The 23,707-nt window shown below is 36.5% G+C and overlaps 1 protein-coding gene across 1 annotated transcript in view; it reads left to right on the top strand.

Moving 5' to 3' along the window:
• Window positions 1-23,707, top strand: part of MACC1 (MET transcriptional regulator MACC1) — a 56,006-nt gene that overhangs the window by 15,161 nt on the left and 17,138 nt on the right. The window contains exons 2-3 of the mRNA XM_032873596.1: window positions 19,901-20,023; window positions 21,480-23,521. Coding sequence (XP_032729487.1) covers window positions 19,909-20,023; window positions 21,480-23,521 — 2,157 coding nt within the window. The 5' untranslated portion in view covers window positions 19,901-19,908. The remainder of the gene's footprint in view (window positions 1-19,900; window positions 20,024-21,479; window positions 23,522-23,707) is intronic.

A 23,707-nucleotide genomic window follows, 5' to 3' on the forward strand; every position in this document is an offset into this window, starting at 1 on the left:
TTGGCTCTTTATCCCTCTTGATCTCCCATGCTGCATTTGGATTCAATGGCAAATTCTGATTCAGAAAAGTCCCTGGGACTTTACTTAGGCACTAGTTTAATTACTGCCAGGTTTTTCCCAGTCCTCATAAAAGGAGATCAGACATTGCTTTGATCAATATCTTTTTGTCAGTGGTTTGCTTCTCTTCCCACCATACTCTTCCAGGCCCCAGGTATCTGATGCCTCAGGAACTCCAGATGTTGTAATCTTTTTGAGGTTTCTTTGCTAATAACCAAAACTTCAGACCCTCTACCTGGATGAGGCAGTGCCTGTCAGACCCACAGAAAGATGGTCTGCCCTCAGGACTTCGCTGTTTCAAGGTTTCACCACTAGAGAGTGATGTTTTCTTCTTATCGTCCTTGGAATGGTTTATGTTGAAATGGTTGTGTGTGTGTGTGTGTGTGTGTGTGCGCTTTAAGATTTCATTTATTTATTTGAGAGAGAGAGAAATCACAAGCAAGGGAGGATGGGCAGAGGAGAGGGAGAAGCAGACCCACCCCCTGAGCAGGGAGCCCAGCATGGTGGACCCCGAGATCATGACCTGAGAAGAAGGCAGACACTTAACCGATGAGCCACCCATGTGCCCCCAAATGGTTTTTATTAAATAAATCTTTCCATAAATGAAATTGTGTATATATTCTAGTGAAAAAATAAGCTAGCTTGTATATTTTAAGGACTAAAAATGAAAAACGGTAAAAACATTTCTTCTAAAAGTCATGATGTTAAGTCTACTATCAGATGATCAAAATTTGAAAGTTTTCTGCTTCATCTGAAATTGAGTGTAAAGAATCATGATTTTGAATTCTGCAGCTCAAATATGGCTTTTTAAACTTTCCACGGTCTATCCAGACCTTTGTCTGAAGCCATTGTGCATAATGCAGTTACGTTCTATTCTCTTGGTTTTCATCTGGAGACATTTGTAAAATAAACCATGCTTTCAAGTTAATTTATTCTCCAGTTTATTGATGGCACCTACACAGGAACATGTGCAGGCTTTTCTAAATGGAAAAAAGAATGTGATATGTATAATCTTAAAAAATCAAAGTCAGGCCAACTTTAAAAATGCCCAAGAAAGGAAAACAAGTTGTCGCTAAGATTCCACAGAATCTTTCTAGTAGCTATGCTTATTTAATGTACAAAAAAGGCAGGACCACATGATTCTTTACTCAGAGGGCCAAAAACTTTAGCTCTAATGGGTTTGCATAGGGACTAGGCAAATGTCAGAACCAGTTGAAAGCAAATCTGAGAAGAAGAGAGAGCAGCTCCTGCTGGATAGGCCTGGGAGCAGGAAGAAAGAAAATAGTGTTCGCTGCCTCATTGAGTTTAAGATGATCTCAGACTTTCTTTACTTTTTAACCAAATCCCAAATTACGGGACTCTTTTCAAGCACCACAATTTTAATGTTAAAACAATATTGGGAGTTAGCTTTCTGTTCTGAAAAAAATAAACATCTGGAAATCAGGCACCTGAGATCTGATATTGACCTAATCACCAACTAGGTAAGTGTTTTTAGATAACTCATAACTTCAGTGTCTTAGTTTCTGTATTTATAGAAGAAGACAACTGAAGTTGATCAGTAGTATTTAAATATGTATCATGGAAAATATGAGTTCTGTGGAGTGACTCCAGAGCCCCTCATTGCAGTGGACAGGGTGGTAGCAAGGTGAAGGTAGTGAGCTTTTTATCCCCCTAACTTTCAACCAGATGAAATTTTTTGTTGTTGTTTATTTATTTTACAACTGTATTTCTTTAAGTTCTGGACATATTTCCTGAATACATGAGAGAATGATGTTAGAAACCATTCAATTAAATTATTGCTAAGGTCTTTCCAGTTCGAAATATATGTTTTCTGTGACAACCAATGATAATATATATTGCATACAACAGATGTGTGTATACATACAACAACACATGCTGTTATATATTTATATATTACCTTTCCCCGATATGAACTGAAGTATCCAATCATAAAAATATACACACAATAAAATTGAAAACCATTAACAAGAGAACCTAAGCCTCACATAATAATAATGACAGGATATAGTTGGTTCGGGTTGGGGGAGGAGATAACTTATATTAAACAAACAAACCAAAAGTGGAAATACAGGGATATTACTGCAAATGCACAAAAACCTAGCCTAAGCTTCCTTAGTAGCCAAAGTAAAACCCAAAACATGAGGTGACACTAGTCTTTTAATAAAAGAAAACTTTAAGATTAGGAGGAAGAAACTTTTCCTTTCCCTAAACTCTGAGAATAATTATCCATACAGGGCTTTATATAACACAATGGGCAAATTCCCTGATTACAGTTTTACAAAAATATGTAGAAATTTCATGTGTGTCACATCTCATCTGTGCCATGAGTTAAAACCAAGAAAGTAGTGCTGAACCATCACTCTGTAAAAGCCATTTTGATAGGAGGCTGGAGTAATACACTTTACTTTAATGCTGTCTCATGATTCAAACTGATTTAGAGTTAAGAGTAGAAGAACTGTGTTTTGTAAATGGTTTGCATGTCCCTTTTTAGTACTAGAGTGGCTTTTCATGGAAAGATGTGGTAGGCGAGTTTAAATTCACATTGTGGGGACATACCTGAAAGGGAGGCTTTCCTTCTTGCTCTTGAATGCAGCAAAATGATATTTTGGGTGGAAGTGAAGTGCCTGGCACGTTCTTGCCTTCCTAGTTGCCTACTGAACCTCTGTGATAAGAGCCCTGAGGGCTGAGTTGGCTTTCGGCCAGCACCCAAGTGAGGCACAGTGAAAAGAGAGAGACCTACTTGAGAGGCCCTTTTTACCTCTGCCATGGGGTCAGTTTAAAATGTCTCTCCCTGGGTTACTCTAATGAAATTCAAAAGGAAAGGACGGGGTGGGGGACAGCGGTCATCGCTTGGTTACATTGTTTTGGAGGAGAAGGAAAGCTGGGTCCCCTGCCTCTGTCACCAGTGAACTGTGTCAGAATCTGGCTTTCCTTTCAGTTCTTTTCTAGTGGCCAAAATTTTGTCATTTGAAATTTTAGTATTTTGAAGTACAGTATAACAAAGAGATAAAACCCACTGACCAGTATAGCTTCACAAATTCCCTGCTTTTTAAATGTACCCCATTTCATTTAGGAACATAGTTGGATGGTGGTGACAACAGACTGGATCTTGGCGATCATGTCTTGACGATCCCTCCATTTTACAGATGGGCACATGAGGCTCTCAGCCAGCAAGATGTCACTGAGTCACATACCTGGCTGGCAACAAACCCAGAGCTAGCCTTCAGACCCTGAGATTTCTATCCACCGTGTCACAATATCCAAAAAAATTATTACAATAGCTAATATTTTGTTTCAGTATGTCTAAATGAAGCTTCGTGTATGTGCGTGTATGTGCGTGCGTGTGTGGGTTCATTTCTCTTTGTGTAAAGATGGCAGATATGGAGATGGCGACAGTGTTGGCTTTTCGATTTTTGGCTCCGAACAGTTTTACTTTGCCATTCATGAGGCGAAAGAGGAAGAGAAAGAAGACAAACTTCCCCAAGAGTCTGAGTTTACCTTCCTAATGACAAATTTATTTTCCCACATCACATTTTGCAAACATAAGAGAAGTGGCCTTCCACAGCCTGGTCGGTCTGCTTTCCTGAGTTTTGGGCATTACAGCAATTCCCTGAGTTTAGCCACAGCTTTTACAGGATCCCTCTTATAAAACCTCAGACGCTGATTTCTGAGAGAGCTTGCATCACTTACAGTGACCATAATGGGATGTGACTTAGAAAAACAAATGTGAATAAAAAGAATTAAAGGCAGAGTTGCATCTCATGACCATCATATCAACGTAACCATTCTCACTTCTCTAAATTTCTTTTCAGTTTTAATCTGTAATATATACATTTTTATACTTGAGATCATAGTTTATATAAACTTTCCAAATTAGCTTTTTCACTTAGCCATACTATAAACAATTTCTCATGTTATTAGAGATTTTGTGAGTACTTTTTAAAAAGATGACATTATGCCCTAAGTTGATAGTTTGTAATTTATTCAATTATTCATCTGTTATAGAGCATTTGGGTTATTTTCAGTTTATTTTTCTAATATATATAATGCTCTAATAAAGAATCTTATAAGCTTAGCTGTCCCTCTTTTTCTTGAATTATTTTCTTGGGGAAAATATAAATTACTGAGAAGGGCTAAAAATGTTTTAGGATTATTAATGTGCACTCCCCAGGGACAGACTCTGTTTTGTGGGGCCTGAAATTTATACAACATGAGAAGGGGACCCTTTGAGAAAAAGAATACAAATTATAAACATAAATTTTTAGAGGCCCTCCAGTGCCTTGAAAGGACTCATCACAGTAAGGGAACATAAGCTCAACTTGTATCAACTCCATATTGTCAAATATTTTCCTTGAAATATTGTATTAATTTTTAAATCCATCATTAAGCTATAAGAAGACCTCATTCCTGAATACTGCATTTTGTGATTTAATTACATTAGCTAGCATAACTTGGGTACCTTTAATATGGATAATTTGCTTTAGTGTGCATTTCTTTCCTTATTTTAAAGACCACAACCCATTATCTCTTGCTACATAACAAATTATCCCAAAACTTAGTGGCTCAAAATAAGCATTTTATTATATTTCACAATTTGATAGCTGAAAGATTTAGGTATAGGGATTAGCTGAGTGGTTTTCTGCTCATCATGGCATGAATTGTAGTTCTTGGCTTGCAGATGAGCTGGTCTGGAGGGTTCAAGGTGGCTTCACATTCATGCTTGGCACCTTGTAGGGGCTGACTAGGAGTTGGGGCTCAGCTGGAGCTCAGCTGTCGACAAGAGTACCCACATGTATATCTCCAGCAAGGTGGCCTCAGGGCAGCTGGATTCCTTACATGGCAGCTGGTTTCACCCAGAGTAAGTTTTCTTCCTCTCTTCCTTCCTTCCTTTCTTCCTTCCTTCCTTCCTTCCTTCCTTCCTTCCGTTCTTTCTTTCTTTTGTTCTTTCTTCTTTTTTTCCAGAGTAAGTTTTCAAATGGAAAACATTACATTCAAATGGAATGGAAAAAGGCACTGCTGATTCCTTTTTGAACAAAAGAATCGACAGAGTAATGTTTATTAATGCCTTGACTCTCATCTTCTTTGTTAGTTCTGCAAAATTTGAATTGAGCAAAATTTTTTTTATTTATTGTCAGGATCCATAATAATATATTAGTGCTTTGTTAGTTTATTAATTAATCTGTGGCTTCAAATATTATACAAGTGCTAAATAATTAAAATGGTAGGATTGAAATGTTTTGAATAACTGAAATGTTTTGAATAAAGGAAGGTAAGAAGAAAACTGTTTTAAAAATTTTAATTTAAAATTTAATTTGGCATAATTGTAGTTATCTTTGGTATTCAGCAAAATAGTCTGGTATAGGGGTGCCTGGGTAGCTCAGTGGGTTAAAGCCTCTGCCTTCGGCTCAGGTCATGATCTCTGGGGTCCTGGGATCGAGCCCCGCATCGGGCTCTCTCAGCAAGGAGCCTGCTTCCCTTCCTCTATCTCTGCCTGCCTCTCTGCCTACTTGTGATCTCTGTCTGTCAAATAAATAAATAAAATCTTTTAAAAAATTTTAATTTAATTACCGTGACCCACTTCAGGTAAAAATATTTTCACAGTAAGAGATTATATCTCATTAAACATTAGAAAAATAGACAAAAGGAAAACAAAAATCAGTATTGAGATTCTTACCACTTACACACGTGTCCTGGTAGTACTTTTGGATGTGTTGTTCCAGTCTCGTTTCCCTTCCTCTGATTTTATAAAACATGATTATGATAGTTCTATGCATTTGATTTTGGACCACATTTTAAGCTTTTCCATCTTACTATAATCTCATAAACATATTTTATGCTCTTACAGACTTATCAAGATTTTCTTTAACAACTGCATAATATTCCATTGAAGTGATGTTTCATAATTTATTCAATTTTGTCTATAAGATATTTATATTAATATTATATATTATATATTTATATATAATATTAATATAATATTTATATTAATTTACTTTGGCATTGAAATTGTGTAGTGATGAATATCATTATGTATAATTAATATATTATTATTTAGATTCCCTTAGGAATATTTATAAATTCATTTCCTTTCTTCAAGCAAAATAATCCAGATTCCTCAAATCAATCCTTAGATATTTTTGTTTTATGTGAATCTTCTGAAAGTTTCCACATCGTATTTTAATAACTCTCCCACTGGATTTAAGTATAACAGACTGATCTTATATTTTCAGTATTTCTGGCTCCTATATTTATTTTATTATTTTACCCACTTTTCTTTCTTTTTTTTTTTCATAATAAAATAGTGTTTTATTGTTTCTAATGTTCACAGTGGAACATACTTGGAGAAGCATCTGCTCTCAGCTCTTGAAATTCTACAGGAGGAGAATATACTTTTCCTGTAGACATAATAACAGAAGTTACTATGCATTGAGAGTCTCTATTTACCCACTTTTCTATGTGATCCTACATTTTTATGGTGTTCCATTCCGACCACAGCCATAAATCCACACATTGCTGATTAAAATAATAATTTATTTAAACTTTTATAAATGTGAATAAATATTTTATATTTTTGGGCTAGTACTTTTTTTTCTGATGAGTGTTTCCAGAATCATTTAGAATGCCCTTGGTAAATGCTTCATCTTCCTTATATTGCAAAAGTGAAAATTAACTTTCCGGTTAGCAAGTTCCTTTGAGCTTATAAGGATCAAAGATGCTTTTACATGACAAGGAGAGGTAACAGTGAGGAGGTAAGGAAGGAAAACAACCCCAAGAGCCCATAGGCAAGGCTTTCCTGCACTGGGACCCCAGTGTGGATGCAGTAGGAGCACTGGCCACAGGGGGGTAATTCTTGTAGTTGTTGACTCAGAAGTTCCCTACTCCAGGCCTTCTGCATTCCGGTCTTCAGGGACATTGCCCACAGAATGACTCTGCATATAGTCATTGGGAGTGTGGACCCTGAAGCAGATTCTCAGGCTTTGGCTCCTGTCCCCTTTACTTTCTACAGTGTGATGTTGGATAAGTGAATTCATCTCTATGTATCTGAGTTTCCCCACCTGCCAAAAGGAGACAATAATATGCCCCTAGCCCTGCTGTAAGTGTTAGAAGACACAACAGATGCAAAGGACTTTGAACACTGCCTGCACAGAGGATACCCAGTGAGTGCTAGTCGTCCGAAGTTAATGCAAATTTAAGTTAATCTCCATTAGATAGCCTTTTTCCTATTTCTGTCAGATTTGCCTCATTTTTAGTGTCTTTATTTTCTATTACCATATTTTATTCGTAATGATTTAAAAACATTAAATGTGAGTTTTTCGGGGGCACCTGGGTGGCTCAGTTGGTTAAGTGTCTCCCTTTGGCTTGGGTCGTGATCCCACGGTCCTGGGATAGAGCCCCACATCGGGCTCCCTGCTCAGCAGAAAGCCTGCTTCTCCCTCTCCCTCTCCCCCTGCTTATGTTCCCTCTCTCGCTGTGTTTCTCTCTGTCAAATAAATAAATAAAATATTTTTTAGAAGAAGTTAATTTTTCTCACTTTGCCCTCTGTTTTCATCCTCTTCCTTTGGTAATTCAGCAGTATTAATTTTCTCTCTCATTTTTATTCATGGTTAAAATCTGTTGAAAGGAATGTTTCTCTTCCCTTCCGTATAAGTGCCATGTCATTTTTAGCTTGGACATCCGAATCAGTTTTAAGACTCTTCCTTATTTCTTGCCTCATTTCCATGATTACATGTCATTTTCATTTTAGTTTATGTCTCTCTGTGTGGATTTAATTGAAACGCTTATTTTGGCTATTGTTCAAATACCAAAAGATATATGCTGGAGATATAAATGTTTTAACATAGTCTTTAAAAAGTTTACAAGAGATAAGTGGCTAGGATATTGATAGAATTTTAAAAACATTTGTCTCTTATTAGTTCATTTATTATAACAACAAATTGTAGGCCTCTGTACAAATATCAATGTCTTGGTGATTCAGATTCAGTTTTTCTACTTTTTAGAGAGGACCATACTATTTATCCTTTATAGTCTTACTGGGAGGTTGAAGAGAAAATTGATATGTGTTTAGAAATGTGGAATAGGAAAAAGAAGGGAATATTGTAATTCCAAGAGAAGGAAGAGAAAAATAGAAGCAAATAAGTAAAACACAGTATAAGATAGTAGAAATGAGTAAAAGTTGAGAGTTTTTAAGTGACTAGAGAAGGATAGCATTCAACTACTTAAAGACAGAGGTTAATAAGAAACACACATTTTAAAAAATCCAGCTATTTGCTGTTTATAGTGGCATACCTAATAATCAGCTAGAGGGGTTGAAATAAGGAGGTTGTAAAAGATATTCCAGGTAATTACTGTAGTTCTTTGAATTTATGATACCATCCATTTTAATACACACTCTTATTTTATGTAATACCATAGTGAAAAAAACAAAGCCAATTAAAATCTAGTATCAATTGCATATGCATGTTAATTTCTAGAGATATTAAACCGTGTAAAAAAGTGTCTTAAAATTATAAAACACAATAATGAAAAGAGCTGGTATGGCAATATTAATATCACATTAAATGAATTTAGGTCAGAAAGCATTTACAGGGATAAGTAGAAACACTAGAGGAAAATAAAGAGAAAATCCATTAAGAAAACATAGCCTTTGCATACTTATATGAGTTTAACAACAAAACCTTGAAACTTATCAAGCAAAAACTGAATTACAAGAAAATTTAACACCTTCAAAATTATGGTTGGAAATTTAATCACATCTCCAGCAGAAATGTATAAATCACACAATTGTAAAATAATTATAAGCATAGAGTATACTTGAACAACATAGTTTAAAATGTCACCTAATAGACACAAAAGGATTTCAGACATTCTGGTTCTATATTTCTAACTTTTTAAATGAAGAAAGTGATAAAGCATTATATATCACTCTAAACCCTCAACCCTTTTCCTAAAAATGTAACAAAAAATAGTAAAATACATGTGTATGTTAAATACCACACAGTTAAGGTAGTCATATAAAAACAAAAAAAATTAAAAACTCAATATTGCTTAGTGCCAGTAGCTGCAAAATTCACATGTCCTTTATACCATCTTGATTTTGAAATGGCTACTATGGTTCCAGTGTTCTATTGGTTTCATCTGAAATGAAACTTTATGCTTTCTTGAAATTGTCTGGCTAAAAATGTTCCTTTGAGTTTAGGGGAAATAAATATTTTTTCCCTAGAAAGAGAGTTGGCCAAAATATTGTAATGAGAGATTCATATTTCTGTAAATGTATTATGTATTAATAACTAAGAGATTTTACTGGGAAAATGTTAACCAGAGAGATATTTTTGGGGATATATGTGTGGGTGAGAGAGAGAGAGAGAGAGAGAGAGAGCGAGCCAGTGAGCACTGGAAAATGCCACCTGGAACACAATCCAACTTTGTCTTCCTGAGCTACAGGTAGAACCAAGACTTGTGCTAAAAGTCAGCTTTTATGTTTTCTTAGTATCCAGAAGTACCTCCATCTAGATCTTACAGTTCTAAGAAAAGACAGGGAAACCTGAACCCCAGCAAAGCAAGGAGAGAGAGTGAAGGAGAGAGGCTTTGTCCCTAATCTAGAGTAGAACTAGTCTTAGATACAGTTCCTAGGCAAAAGGCCAGGCCACTCACAGGGAAGAGAGAGTCCTACAGTTTTCCTTTATCATTCTGATACTCCATGTCTAGTACAATGTCTTAATATGTGTTTTTGCCCCTGGAAGGGTTGCCTTGTGGGCATCTTAGGCCCTTTTGCCCCTGGAAGGGTTGCCTTAGTGGGCATCTTAGGCTGCCATATATTTTATTATGTCCAGTAATATGTTTGCCTAACAAAAAAAATGAAACAAATACATTTTTATCACCTCACAATTTATGATTTAGTGGCTCTCAATCTTCATTGTACATCAGAATCTCTTGAGAGCTTTTTCTAAAAATAGTGATACCTTGGCCCCATCCCAGGATCTTGGGGTAGATATTGGGCATCTACAGTTTTTTTTAAAGCTCTGAAGTTGACTTTGATGCAGAGGAACCATTGAGAACCACCATTTTACACTAACCTGGTTAGGGCAAATGGGCAGGATGCCGACCAGGACAAAGCTCCAGAACAGCCATCTAGAAGGACCCTGACCTGGCACCAAGTGGTGCTGTGGGCACAACTCTGAGCCTCCTGCCATTTTCCCCATCTGTATCTGAGGAGCCCACTTCTCCTACAAAGCAGTAAGGGTCTTAGCAGAGAGAAACACAACTCTTAAGCCTGAGTATTACCCTTGCTTTTAAAGAAGGAGGCATTGGGGAGGAAGAGAAAGGACTTGTTCTTGGAAAAGTTTGCAGTCCATTTGGGCTGCTAAGAGAATAGGTTCAATTTTTCAGGCTGATTTAATGAAATAAAAAGGACAGTGATGGATAATTCCATTCACTCCATTCTCGATGATTTCCTTTGTGTTTAATTTGCTGTTTCCATTAGTATAATACCTGAAAATGGAATAATAAAACAGAGTTTAAAATATTAAAATTGATCATTTCTGTTGGTTCCCATTCTTATATAAGAAAATTTGGGTTTCTTTTAACTTCTTTCTTCAGAGTTCTTGTACACTCTATCACTACTTGATACTATCTGCAAATAAGTGAAATTTTGAAGATTTAACTGTCTCCCAAAAAGGAAATAATCCTCTAGTTTCCCAGCATTCAGAGAATATTGAAGCATTATTAGTAACAAAAATATTTCATTTGACTGAATTATATATATGTATTACATATGTATATATATAAATTGTATATAGTTTTCATATATATCGCTAAAACTATCCACCTATCTATCTACCCATTCATCCATCTATATGGATATATATATATCCATATATATATATCCATATATATCCATATATATATATACCTATATACTCACATAGGTACACATGTATTTTTCAAGTTTGTACTTTGATAAACATTTCACACTTTACACCCTATTCTCAGTTTACAAAATTGACAAATAAAAACATGGTGAGTCCCTGAAACATTAAAAATTAGACATGATAAATTGTGGAGAACTTAGGGGACACTCTTGCTTTACACATAGGCTGATGTGGCATAATGAGTGTTCTTTTTAAAAAATCTTACCGGTTCTACCAAACTTCATCCATGTGCTCCTCACAGCAATTATCATGAACACTCTGTTCTCATTTAACAGCCACGGAACATTGATATTTTCTTTCTGTCAAGAAGGTGGACTTGTTGGATGATATGTATGATGATTCATGCCAGTGTTCTAAGTTCAAACCAAGAAAGACTGTGGGTGTATACAAAATATTTGTCAGAGGGTGTTTTTCTCTTGGCAAAGAGTATTGGGAATCTTATAATTGGTTCTACCCACTAACAGGGGGTAGGTCTTGGCTGAAAAACGTTAATTTTTATTGAAAAGGGATTGACAAACTCTGGTTGGGAAAAAATTCAGTATTTTTTCAGTTATGCTCTTTAAAGAGGTGAAAAGAGCATTATCAGGTTGAATATTCAGTTAAGTTAAAATGGCAATGAAACTTCCACAGTGCCTTTCCTTCTTTCTCTTTTCCAGTATTCCTTAAGTATCTTTGTTAGTAACCACTCTTACTCTTGTTAAAACCAACAGAACTGACACAGATATGAGAAAATAAAACAATCAAAAACTATCATTTTCAACAGTGATTTGTATTAACTGGAGATTTATGGTATTTAATCTGCACAAAAGCTTTTAAAAAAAGTTTTATTGAAATGTAATTCATATACCATTGCTACAACTACTTAAAGTAGATATATTTACACCCTATCAATGAGAAAAAGTGGTACTCAGACCACTGTATTCATTTTTTAAAAATATTTTATTTATTTATTTGCCAGACAGAGATCACAAATAGACAGGCAGGCAGAGAGAGAGGGGGAAGCAAGCTCCCTGCTGAGCAGAGAACACGATGTGGGGCTCGATCCCAGGACCTCGGGGCCATGACCTGAGCCAAAGGCAGAGGCTTTAACCTACTGAGCCACCCAGACACCCCCTACTATATTCATTTTTAAGCTTTGTTTCAAACCCATCTGTCTAAGGTCAAAGCCTGTATTCTTTCTACTGTACCTTAGTGCCTCTGTTGTCAAAAGCCCAGCACTCTTTTTGGTAGGAGTAATGCAAATAGCTGTTAAAATGTTCTATAGGAAGTGATGAAAAGGAGATTGAGTCCCAAGATACGACCGGTCAATAGTCATTTTTTTCGCTTAGGGAGTGAGGTCAGAGTCTCAAGCCATCTGAGGGAGAGCAATTCAAGCTTCTCAAATGGGTCCAGCTGAAGAAATTGTTTCTATTTTTTCAGGAATAACAGGAGGGAGAAATCAGAGGAAAAGAAAAGAAAAGGAGTTAGCTGGTTGTGCCACTTTTTATACAGTATTCCATTTGACTATTAAAGCAGTACTGTGCAGATTGTGGGCTCAGTATATAATAATAAAAGTAATACATAGTAATACTTGCTATTCTTCCTCCTTCCCTTCTCCTCTTCCCCCTCTCCTCCTCCCCTTCCCCCTCTCTTCCTCCTCCTCCTTCTTCTTCCTTTTCCTCTTTCCCTTCCCCTCTCCTCCTCCCCCTCCTCCTCCTTTTCCTCCTCCTCCTCCTCCTTCCTCTTCCTCTTCTTCTCCTTCTCCTCCTCCTTCTTCTTCCTCCTCTTCCTCCTCCTCCTCCTCGTCCTCCTCCTCCTCGTCCTCCTCCTCCTCGTCCTCCTCCTCATCCTCCTCCACCTCTTCCTTCTCCTATTCCTTCTTCTTCTTTACAGATGATAAATAAAATCACAGAAATGTTTAGTAACTCTCTCAAATTTATACCCAGGGTCTGCAACAAGGGAATTCTAATTCCAAAGCCTGTATTCTCTGGACTTTTCCAAATATGCATTTACATATAAGAAACAAACAAATACTGCTGATAGGTGAAAAACCGATCTCATGGTGTCAAATATTCTATAAAGTGGTGGAGTTTTGCATGATATGAAGCTTACAGGAAAACAAAGAATTAAGCTCAGGGCATTGGAGAGGGTTGTGCAAATGAGGGCCCTACAGGTTCAGCTTCATTAGCCACACTGTAAATCCGACTCTGGCTCCACCCCTTTTGAATCAGTAGTTGATCTCTGTATCTTTTGAAAAATATAAGCAGGAAGCTTCTCTTGCACTGAAGGGTGCAAGAAAAAAAAAAGGTTAAAGTCACTGTTACATAGTCAAATTGTATCCAAGAACTCATAAAACAATCAAACTTGTTCAGTTACTAGGGACAGATTTTACAGCTAATTTATCTTTGAAGGTTTTCTAGGAGCATGCATCACTTGAAGTTAAACTTGAGAGACACATCACTGTGAATATTATATGGCAACAATGGCATTTGGTAACAAATTTTTTAAATGTTTTCCACAATGAAAGTACTAAAGCCTTGATCCATGATTTAGGGGATTAGTACTCATATGCTTTTGTGGGGGAGTAATAACGCAACTGCGCTCAGAGGAACATTTTAGGCCATGTCACAGCCACCATTTACAAAGGTAGAATCGTCTGTTTAGACTTGCATTTGAGCTACTTGTCTCACCAGAGTGTGATTCTCATCTTTAACTTAGCTGATTGGATCTTCAAGAGGAAGTGCTGTTCTCTAATCCTCATCAAGAGCTAGAACATCTAACTCCATATACTCTAAGAAGTAGAAACAAAGTCAGCTGAAAGAAACTAAGTATGGTGGGTTTTCCCAGACCAGATGACCTATCCTGGTTTTTTGTAACCTAACGTGTATTCTTGTATCTGGATCTGGATCAGGAGGCAGATGGCTGCTTAGCTGGACCCGCTGCTTTCCATCCAGTCTGACGTGATTGCCCTTGGGCAAGATGCCATCAGTACACATTAAGAAACAGTTCCATGAAAGGGACCTGGTGTTGAACTTAGGGTAAATGGCAGGGTAAGGGTGTTGTTCCCAGCAGTCCTGATGATGCTGGTGCTTCTGCTAAGTGATTTATTTATATTTTACCATCACACTGTGAGGCATGTAACTAACAATGTTTTCCTTGCTGTGATCTCTTTGAGAAAGGGAGAGCCAGATTTGTGTTTTTTTGCTAGCAATATATGGAACTTAAAGCATGATGTTAATAAAATTATTTATTTTGGGTTTCCTACCAACTCTTTCTGTAAGTATCACCCTAATGACTTACTTGTTATTTTTTTTTAACTTTCTTACTGAAGAATAATATACACTTGCTTGTTGTTTAAACACATTGTGTTGGTTGAGTATTTGTAAACATTTTCAAATTCTTTTTAAATCAAGGAAAGGGGTGTTTGTGTGTGCACACAGGCATGCGCATGCACACACACACACACACACACACACACACACAAACTCTGTCCTTAAAATGAATATCACTATGACAGCAAATTTTTGTTATTAGTTTACGAGACTGAAATACTCCTTTTGCGTATCTGTTTAGAGTCCTTTACTTTTTCCCTTCCAGACTGAGGTTTCTGTGAAGGTCCCTTGACTACCTCATTAAGCTGAACATAAAACAATTTCTAATCAACTGTTTCTTTGTTCCTGATTTGTGCTCATTAATATGATGTTAGCCTGAACAATTATCATAATTTTCCTGGACTTCAATTCTGCCAGTGGTGGAAGGGTAATAAGATATAAAGGAAGTGATAAACATCTTGATGTGGTAATATTAACAAGATGGAATATTTTGAGTTACCAAGACTGGAGGCATCATAGAAATTATCGTGCATTACTAATGCCTTAAAGTAGAAGGGACCCTGCTGCCCACCCTGAAGAATCTTGTAAAGCCACTTTCCTTGGGGAAAAATCACCCTAACAGTTTTTTTTTTTAATCTTTGAGCATAATGACCAGAGATGATAAACTATTTAATTATTGGTTTAAGGGGTATGTACACTACCAATCAGAAAATTCCACTCGTCCATCCAGAGGTTCTCTGGATCCAGTAGCATAACATCCAGTAACACTACACACACCATGGCAACATCAAGTAAAATCATAGCAGGTGCGTGTCATCAGCTGACTACGGTATTCTTTTATGAGCCTCTCAGACTTTATTTATTTAAAGATTTTAAAAATTTATTTGAGAGAGAGAGAGCACACAGAGAGGAACAGAGGGGGTGGGAGAAGGACAGACTCTGAGCTGAGTGCAGAGCCAGACCCTGAGCTCAGGGACTCACTGCAGGGCTCCAGGCAGGGCTCTACTCAGGCACTTACCTATCTAACCCAACCTAAGTATGGTGGGTTTTCCCAGACCAGATGACCTATCCTGGTTTTTTGTAACCTAACGTGTATTCTTGTATCTGGATCTGGATCAAAGGAACACATTTTAAAGAAATAATTATTTTAGAAGTTATTGCATCCCTGGCTAAGCTTTTGCAAACACTCCTCTCCTGCTCTACCCCCAAATTTTCTGGGATCTTTTGCTAAGTTGTACAGCTGGTAAATATTCCTAATTGCTTAAGGTCTAGTTTAAACAGTAAAATAAATGAAGAGCAAAACTTTGTTTATTGTTTTTTTTTAAGAAAAAAATAATGGGTCATGTAGAATCAGAATATGTGTATTGTAAGAGACATATTTGACAAGAATGTGTCCCCAATTAAGTGAGTAGTAGACTGCTCTTTTTCCACTTATTTCTTCTAGCCAAGAATGACTCATGCCTCTTTAGACGAAATTTTAAAAATTCCCTTTGGGAGAGCAATTGCCAGTGAGTATGACACTTAATTGTAAGAAAACACAGGGAAATGATAAATCTGGAGAGTGCTATTTGCACCTGTGTAAACAAAAACTGCCCTCCATAGGTCACCATCGTAGTCCTTTCAGTCAAAGGCTTTTCCCGTATACTCCTCCCTGTACTCAAAGACAAAAAGTCATATTTAGGATGAAGTCCTGTGAGATTGTGTGTGTGTGTGCGTGTGTGTGTGTGAGTGTGCATGCGCACACGCACGCGCACCGGAGAAAGAAGTTAGTATGGTGGTTTTCAGAATGTGGTTCTCAAAATGTGCCCCTCTCCCCCCAACTCAAAACCACAATATCACATCACTTGGCCACTTTGTTAGAAATGCAGAATCTTGGGTGCAACCCCAGACCTTCTGAATCAGAGATACAGGGTGGGTCCAGCAAAGTACCTTAGAACAAATCCTGCAGGTGATTATGGTACCACTGAGTTTTAGAACCACTGGCATAAAGGACAATGAAGATGTGCTTGGGTGACTGGAGAAGAGGGCTACTCCACAAAGAATTATAGCTAATAACCACCTGTTTGTTCCTGAAATGTTATGATCCTCCAGGACCCCAGCTGCATAAGTCATCCTGATTCTTACGTTGCTGAGGACTTCTAACTGCATTTCACTGGGTTGTAACTATTTTTTTTACATCAGGGGTTGTTAGCCTCAAAGGAATCCTAGATATAAATTGTTCCTTTCTTCTCTTTCCTCCCCCAAGAGATTAAGGAGTTTAGGGAGCTTTCTGTCTTAATTGATTTTCCGTTAAAAAATATACTTTTATCATTTTGAAAAATATTTTTTCATTTAAACCTTTTTTTTCTACTCATTTTAATTTGATTTGTTTAATTTTGCTCAAGGATGTGTACTTAATTTTCTAACCTAAAGCTTTGGCTACCTGTGGTGTGCCAAGGACTTTAGTTTTGGACATTATATTTGGTAAAACCAACCACAGAATTTTGAAGATCTTCCAGGAAACCTGAGGTTTCAGTATAAATTGCATATTGCGCAATTTGGCTTTTCACCCAACCTTCCCATGTAGTTTCACCTATCAGGGGAAAAAATTGCTATACACCATTTGAATTTTTTAAGTATGCCACATTGTGAGATAAGTTTTGCCTTTGTTTATCCATTATATTTGAAAAACGTTTTTCCCTTCTTTCCGTTTCTTTTTTTTTCTCCTTTCCTCTTCTCTCCTCATTTAATTTTGTTCTTTACTTCTTGATACCAGAAAAGTCTTTTGATTTCTTTAAAAAATGGAATAAATGTCTTTGAAATAAAATGTCAAAACTTCAGGGGTGACTGGATGGCTCAGTAGGTTAAGCTTCTGCCTTCGGCTCAGGTCATGATCTCAGAGTCCTGGGATTGAGCCCCACAGCGGGCTCTCTGCTCAGCAGGGAGCCTGCTTCTCCCTCCCCCTCTGCCTACCTCTCTGCCTACTTGTGATCTCTCTCTGTCAAATAAAAAATAAAATCTTTAAAAAATATATAAAAGACTTGAAAGAAGAGTATGAGAATTAGAGTCAAAGGGGAAAGAGGTGTGGTTAACACCTAAAGGAGAACAAAAAGTCAAAGTTTCTCATGCCTGGCAGTTTGAACTAGAAGGTGGCATAGTTTCAGAGTGTAGTGTTGGGAACCTTGAGTCTGAGAGGGGGTGTATGGCATCCTGAGTCATGGGCTGTATGGAGTAGCCATAATATTCATGAGGAATTATGTCTGGGTCAGTCACTCACCAGCTGTTTGACCTGGTAGGTTTGTTATGCCCCGTTGCTGAGATTTGTTTTTGTACTCTGTAAAATCTTACAGAAAATATCTATTTTTCAGGGTTGTCATGGGACAAAGAGAAAACATACATGTAGAGAAGACTGAATCTCAGCAATGGGATGCTCACAGTTAGTATATCCAGATGCTTTTAGTTGTAGTTCATCCGTTTTCATAGTTGCATGGTACTTCAGTGAATTAAAACACCATATTTATTTATCCATTCATATGGCAAAGGATAATTTGGGTAATCCAGTTTTTTGTTAGTGTAACATAATGAACATTCATGTGTATCTCTTCCAACATACATATACAAGGCTTTAGTGGCACAAATAGCTGAGATTGGAATTGCTGGGTACTGTGATATAAGCACCTTTCCTAGAGGATGCCAGATTGATTTTTAAGTGATTATACCTAGTGACACTTCCACTAGGAGAATATAGGACTTCTTCCTTTCTCCACATCTTTGCCAAAGCTGGTGTTGCAGATTTTAAAATTTTGGCACATTTGATGGGTGTAATTGTACCTCATGCAGTCTTATTTAGCATTTCCCTGATTTCCAATAAATTGAGCATATTTTAATATATGTTTGGGTCATTTGTGTTTATTTTTTAAAGAAATACTTGTTCAGGGCGCCTGGGTGGCTCAGTTGGCTGAGCGACTGCCTTCGGCTCAGGTCATGATCCCGGACTCCAGGATCGAGTCCTGCATCGGGCTCCCAGCTCCTTGAGGAGTCTGCTTCTCCCTCTGACCTTCTCCTCTCTCATGCTCTCTCAAATAAATAAATAAAAAATCCTTAAAAAAAAAAAAGAAATACTTGTTCAGATCTTTTCCAAAATTTTCTATAATTTTGTTTTTATTTTGGTTATTGATTATGAGTATTTTATATTTCTTTATATCATTATTATTATTAAGTAGGCTCTACATCCTGAATGGAGTCCAATGCAGGGCCTGAACTCAGGGCTCCAAATCAAGACCTGAGCTGAGATCAAGAGTCAGATGCTCAACTGACAGAGCCACCCAGGTGCCCCTGATTCATAGGAGTCTTTTAGAATCTAATCTTTTTCTTCTTCTCCTTTTAGAATCCAATCCTTTTCTTCTTCTCCTTTTAGAACCCAATCCTTATCTTCTCCCACTTTTTGGCTTATGTTGTTAATTTTTGTAAATGATGTCATTTGACTTATCTGTAGGATTTCTCATTCTTTTAAAATATGGTTTGCATTTTGTGCTTGGGCTTTGCTTAAGAAATTCTCTACTTCCCAGAAAGTGTAAAGATAATTCTTTAGATTCTATTTTTAAGTTTTGCTTTTCAGTCTTTAAATCTCTTAAAATTGATTTGTGTATAATTAATGTAACTTTTTAAATTGTATATCCTCCATTTATTGAATCATCATTTCACTGCTCTATGTGACGAATTCTGTCATTCATCAAGTTTTCATGTGAGGGTGGGTCTGTTTGTAGGGGTATTGTGTGTCCTTAGTTTGTTTCTGTTCTCATTTCACATTGTCCTACTTAGCACATATTTAAACTAGATGCTGGTGGCACACTTCACTTCCTTCTTGCTCTTTTATGATATTGTCTTGAATATTAGCCCTTTGCTTTTCTATATAAATTTTAAAGTAGCTTAAGAAGTTACAAACACATACATATACATAAAATGTCTTGATTTCTCTTAGAACTGCCTTGAATGTATAGAAGAACTTAAGGAAGAATTTCTAGTTTTGTGAATGTTTGTCTTCCAACCACCAACGAGGAATTTCCTATTTATTGAAGTTGCAGCTTACTATTCTTTTTTGTTATCCTTGGAATTTTCACCAATTATTTTTTTTTAATAGGATCAGTAATACATTCTAGTTTTGCTTGTTGGTATTAATCCAGAGTCTAAGCATTTTTCAGTGAAGTGCTGATACATATTTTAGGATATTTAGTCCAGCATCCCACCAGAAGTAGAGGATCTATGTAGAGTATTATTAAATGCAGTTTTCTATTCTTTTTAAAGATTTCATTTATTTATTTGGGAGACAGAACAGGTGAGAGAGAGAATGAGCATGGGGAGGGGTAGAGGGAGAGAGAGAAGCAGATTCCCTGCTGAGCAGAGAGCCCAAGGTGCAGGACTTGATCCCCGGACTCCTGGGATCATGATCTGAGCCTAAGGGAGACATTTAACCAACTGAGCCGACCCAGGCACACTGCAGGTTTCTATTAAAGTATGTGTGAATACTTTAAGTTTAGTTTCTCTGCCAACCTGTATATATATGCTTATAAACATTATTTATTTATTTATTTATTTATTTTGTAGGTGGAAAAATGATAACCAATAAAAGATCCCAGTTTTGGTTAGGAGGAATCTCACGAAGTAAGTCTGAAGGAAATTTGTTTGATATGGAAGCTCAAAAATCCTCAAGAAATTTCCATGTGACAGGTACGAGAATCTATAACTTGTAATTTTTTAATTCAGCATCGATAATTAGTGGAAGCTTACCTCTGAAAAGAGCTACAGAAGATTAAAAGAATTATAAAATTATCATGCAAATACTTACACTATCATTAAAAAATGAGCAAAATGAAATAGCACAGTCAGCAGATTATATAAATCTTCTGAGAAGGCAAAAATTCATTATTACGTGAATGATATATGCAATAAATATAATAAATTTGGGGGTAAATGAGATCTCTAGAGGTTGAACTGGGCTAAGAAATTTTCATGAAAAGTGAAAGAATTAAACTAATCCTCAGAGGAAAGGTAAGTTTGAAGAGAGTTAGATGAAACCAGATTGAAAGAAACATGAAAATAAGAGAAATACAACTTTTATTTTTCAAATGCACATTCTGATTTTTAATGTGTGATGCTTAAAACCCATTTCAATTAAGCTATAGCTCTCTGTGTATTAAACAAAAAAGTCTGACAGTTTACTTGGATTCACTTTTCAATTTTGGCTGGCCAGTTGGGCTTTTGTTTTCATGAAAACTGTACCAGTTTCACCAAGGCCACAGAATCACCAATATTTATTGAGAAATGACCAAGTATGAATTGCTAAACATTTAAAAATGACTAATACTTGTGAGATATATAGAAATTCCTTATGGTTCATATGTAAATATTTTCATGTGTTGCCAATTCTTAAAAATATTCACTTTTCGAAGTAATAACATGTTTTCACTTCATAGCAGTAAGCCTATTCTTTGTCATTTTAAACTTGGAAAAGCTCAATGAATTCCTTCAAATAGTAAATCTAAAGGTGATCTATTTTTCAATGTTCATTTTCATGAAATGTTTTTCATGAAAAAATTTCAATGTTATTAAAATCCTACAGGAAATAATCTAAGAAATACATTACTGTCTAATTTGGCATATTGTTTTTTAATTACTTTGGCTATTAACAGATGCATTTGATTTTTTTACATGGGGACTATTATAAAAGAAAAACATTAAATGAATATTCTAGATATAATGAGACTGACTATTCAATGTTTAGAAAAATTTGGATAGTTGACTGAATTATTTTGTTTGTTCAGAGGTTTTCTTCTGTGAAAATGAAACATAAAACGATAAGGCATACGCATATGTAGTCTGGGTAATTTTCAAGGAAATGTGTTCAAATGATTATTATCTAAATTTTTGAACATTTATTTGTAAATCACAGCGTCTTAAGAAAAAGTAACATTAAACATAGTCAAAATATACTGGCAGAACATTTTCTCTTTCCTCATAACATGAAAATTTGAGCAAATTTAACATTAATTTTGTAGGAGCTATTAGATTGGAGATCAAAAAACAAAATAAAAAACATTGAATTTTTAAGCTATAATAATTAGTTGGTTGTATCTCAGGATGCCACCTCACTTTTGTTTTGCTTTGTTTTTGTCTAAATAACAAGAATCTACAGACCCAGGATTTCTTCTCCATTGGCCGGATCCTTTCACATGTCAGGGCAATAAGGCTTCCGAGGTTACAAATCCATTCTGGAATGACCTGTCTGCTTCTAACCCGTTTTTGGATGACATAACTCAGCTAAGAAATAACCAGAAGAGAGAGAATATTTCCATCTTGAAGGAAGATCCTTTTCTTTTTTTTAGAGAAACAGAAACTGGAAATTCTTTTGATTCCTCTGGTGATGAACTAGATGTGCATCAGTTACTCAGGCAGTCTTCCTCACGGACATCTGCAAGATCTAAAAGTGTTTCAGAACTCTTGGACATTTTAGATGACACAGCACATGCCCATCAGAATATACATAACTCTGACCAGATACTAGAACAAGACTTAGAATGGCTTCAGAATGATAGAGAGGCTTATAAAATGGCTTGGTTAAGTCAACGCCAGCTGGCCCGTTCATGCCTGGATTTGAATATAGTTAATCAGAGTCTGGGATGGGCCCAAACACAAGTAGCAGAGACAGTGATAGTTTGCAAAGTAAGCCACCAAGGAGGGTCAGTACAATTACCCGAATCAGGTATCACTGTTCATGTGCCCCAAGGCCATGTAGCCGTGGGAGAATTCCAAGAGGTGTCTCTAAGGGCATTTCTTGAACCTCCACAAATACTTAACCATGATCTTTCATGCACTGTAAGCCCACTGTTGGAAATCACGTTAGGCAACCTAAATACAATGGAAGCCGTTTTGCTGGAGATGAAAATAGGGGCTGAAGTGAGAAAGGATCCTTTCAGCCAAGTCATGACAGAAATGGTGTGTTTACACAGCCCTGGTAAAGAAGGCCCTTTCAAAGTGTTAAACAACTGCTATATTTATAAAGACATCATCCAAGTCAAGCTAATAGACTTGAGCCAGGTGACATACCTCGTGGTTGCTGCACAAATTAAAGCTATTCAGTCACCAACTGCCACCATTTGGGATTGTATCCACAAAACCACCTCCATTGGAATTTATGGGCCCAGATATATTCATCCCAGTTTCACTGTTATTTTCACAGTTTGTGGACATTGTTACATGCCAGGAAAGCTTACAATCTCTGATATTAAGAAGGGTGGAAAAAACACATCTCCAGTTGTGTTTCAGCTCTGGGGGAAGCATTCGTTCTTACTTGACAAGCCACAAGATTTAAGTATTTCTGTTTTTTCATGTGATCCTGATTTTGAAGTAAAGGCAGAAAGAGAAAGGAAAGAAATTAAACAAAAGCAGTTGCTCTCAGGTGAAGTAGTTCATCAGCAGTTTTTATTTTCCTTAGCTGACTCCAGAGAAATGCACATATTTGTTTTCCGTGTTCAGGTGGAGCCTCCCAATGGTAGAGCAGTTACACAGTTCTTTGTCACTACACCTGATCCAGCTCCCAATCTTAAAAGGCTCTCAAATCGGTTAGGCGTTTTGCAGGAAGAGAAGAAAATCAAGTCTGCTCCGTTATTGCCAGCAGTGTGTGTGAAATACCCCACATTTCAAGATAAAAAAATGAACTTTACCAACTATGGGATAACTGTGAAGACAGTGCTAAGACAAAAAAAGATTGACTACTTACTTGAGTATTTCAAAGGGGACACAGTAGCTCTTATTGGAGAGGGTAAGGTAAAAGCCATTGGGCAGTCCAAAGTGAAAGAATGGTATGTGGGAGTCCTGAGAGGTAAGGTTGGGCTTGTACATTGCAAAAATGTCAAGGTGATTGAAAAAGAACAAGTAATATCTATGTCCAATAATGTTTTCACAACCAGAAATCTTCTCGAACAAATTACCCTACCCTTTAAAAAACTGACTTACATCTACTCAGTTGTATTGACTTCGGTGTCAGAAAAAGTTTATGATTGGAAAGTTTTAGCTGAAGTCTTGGGTTACTCACATCTGGCACTAGAAGACTTTGACCAAACACAAGCTGACAAAGAATCAGAAAAAGTTTCCTATATTGTAAAGAAGTTAAAGGAAGATTGCCATGCAGATAAAAATACCAGGAAGTTTCTTTATGAACTTATTGTGGTGAGTATTGCTTGTTCACAGTATTGTTTACTGTAGAGAATTTTATTAACTTGGGAATATTTATAGAAACATATGAGAGAAGTTAAAAAATTCGCAGCAGTTTCAAATAAACTAAAGTTACTTTATAGTAAATATAGATATTTTCTTACAAGATCATATAATTGATTTCTTAGTTTTAAAATTCAA

Source organism: Lontra canadensis, unplaced genomic scaffold, assembly GCF_010015895.1.
Source record: "Lontra canadensis isolate GAN:19392208 unplaced genomic scaffold, GSC_riverotter_1.0 scaffold2, whole genome shotgun sequence".
NCBI classification, from domain to species: Eukaryota; Metazoa; Chordata; class Mammalia; order Carnivora; family Mustelidae; genus Lontra; species Lontra canadensis.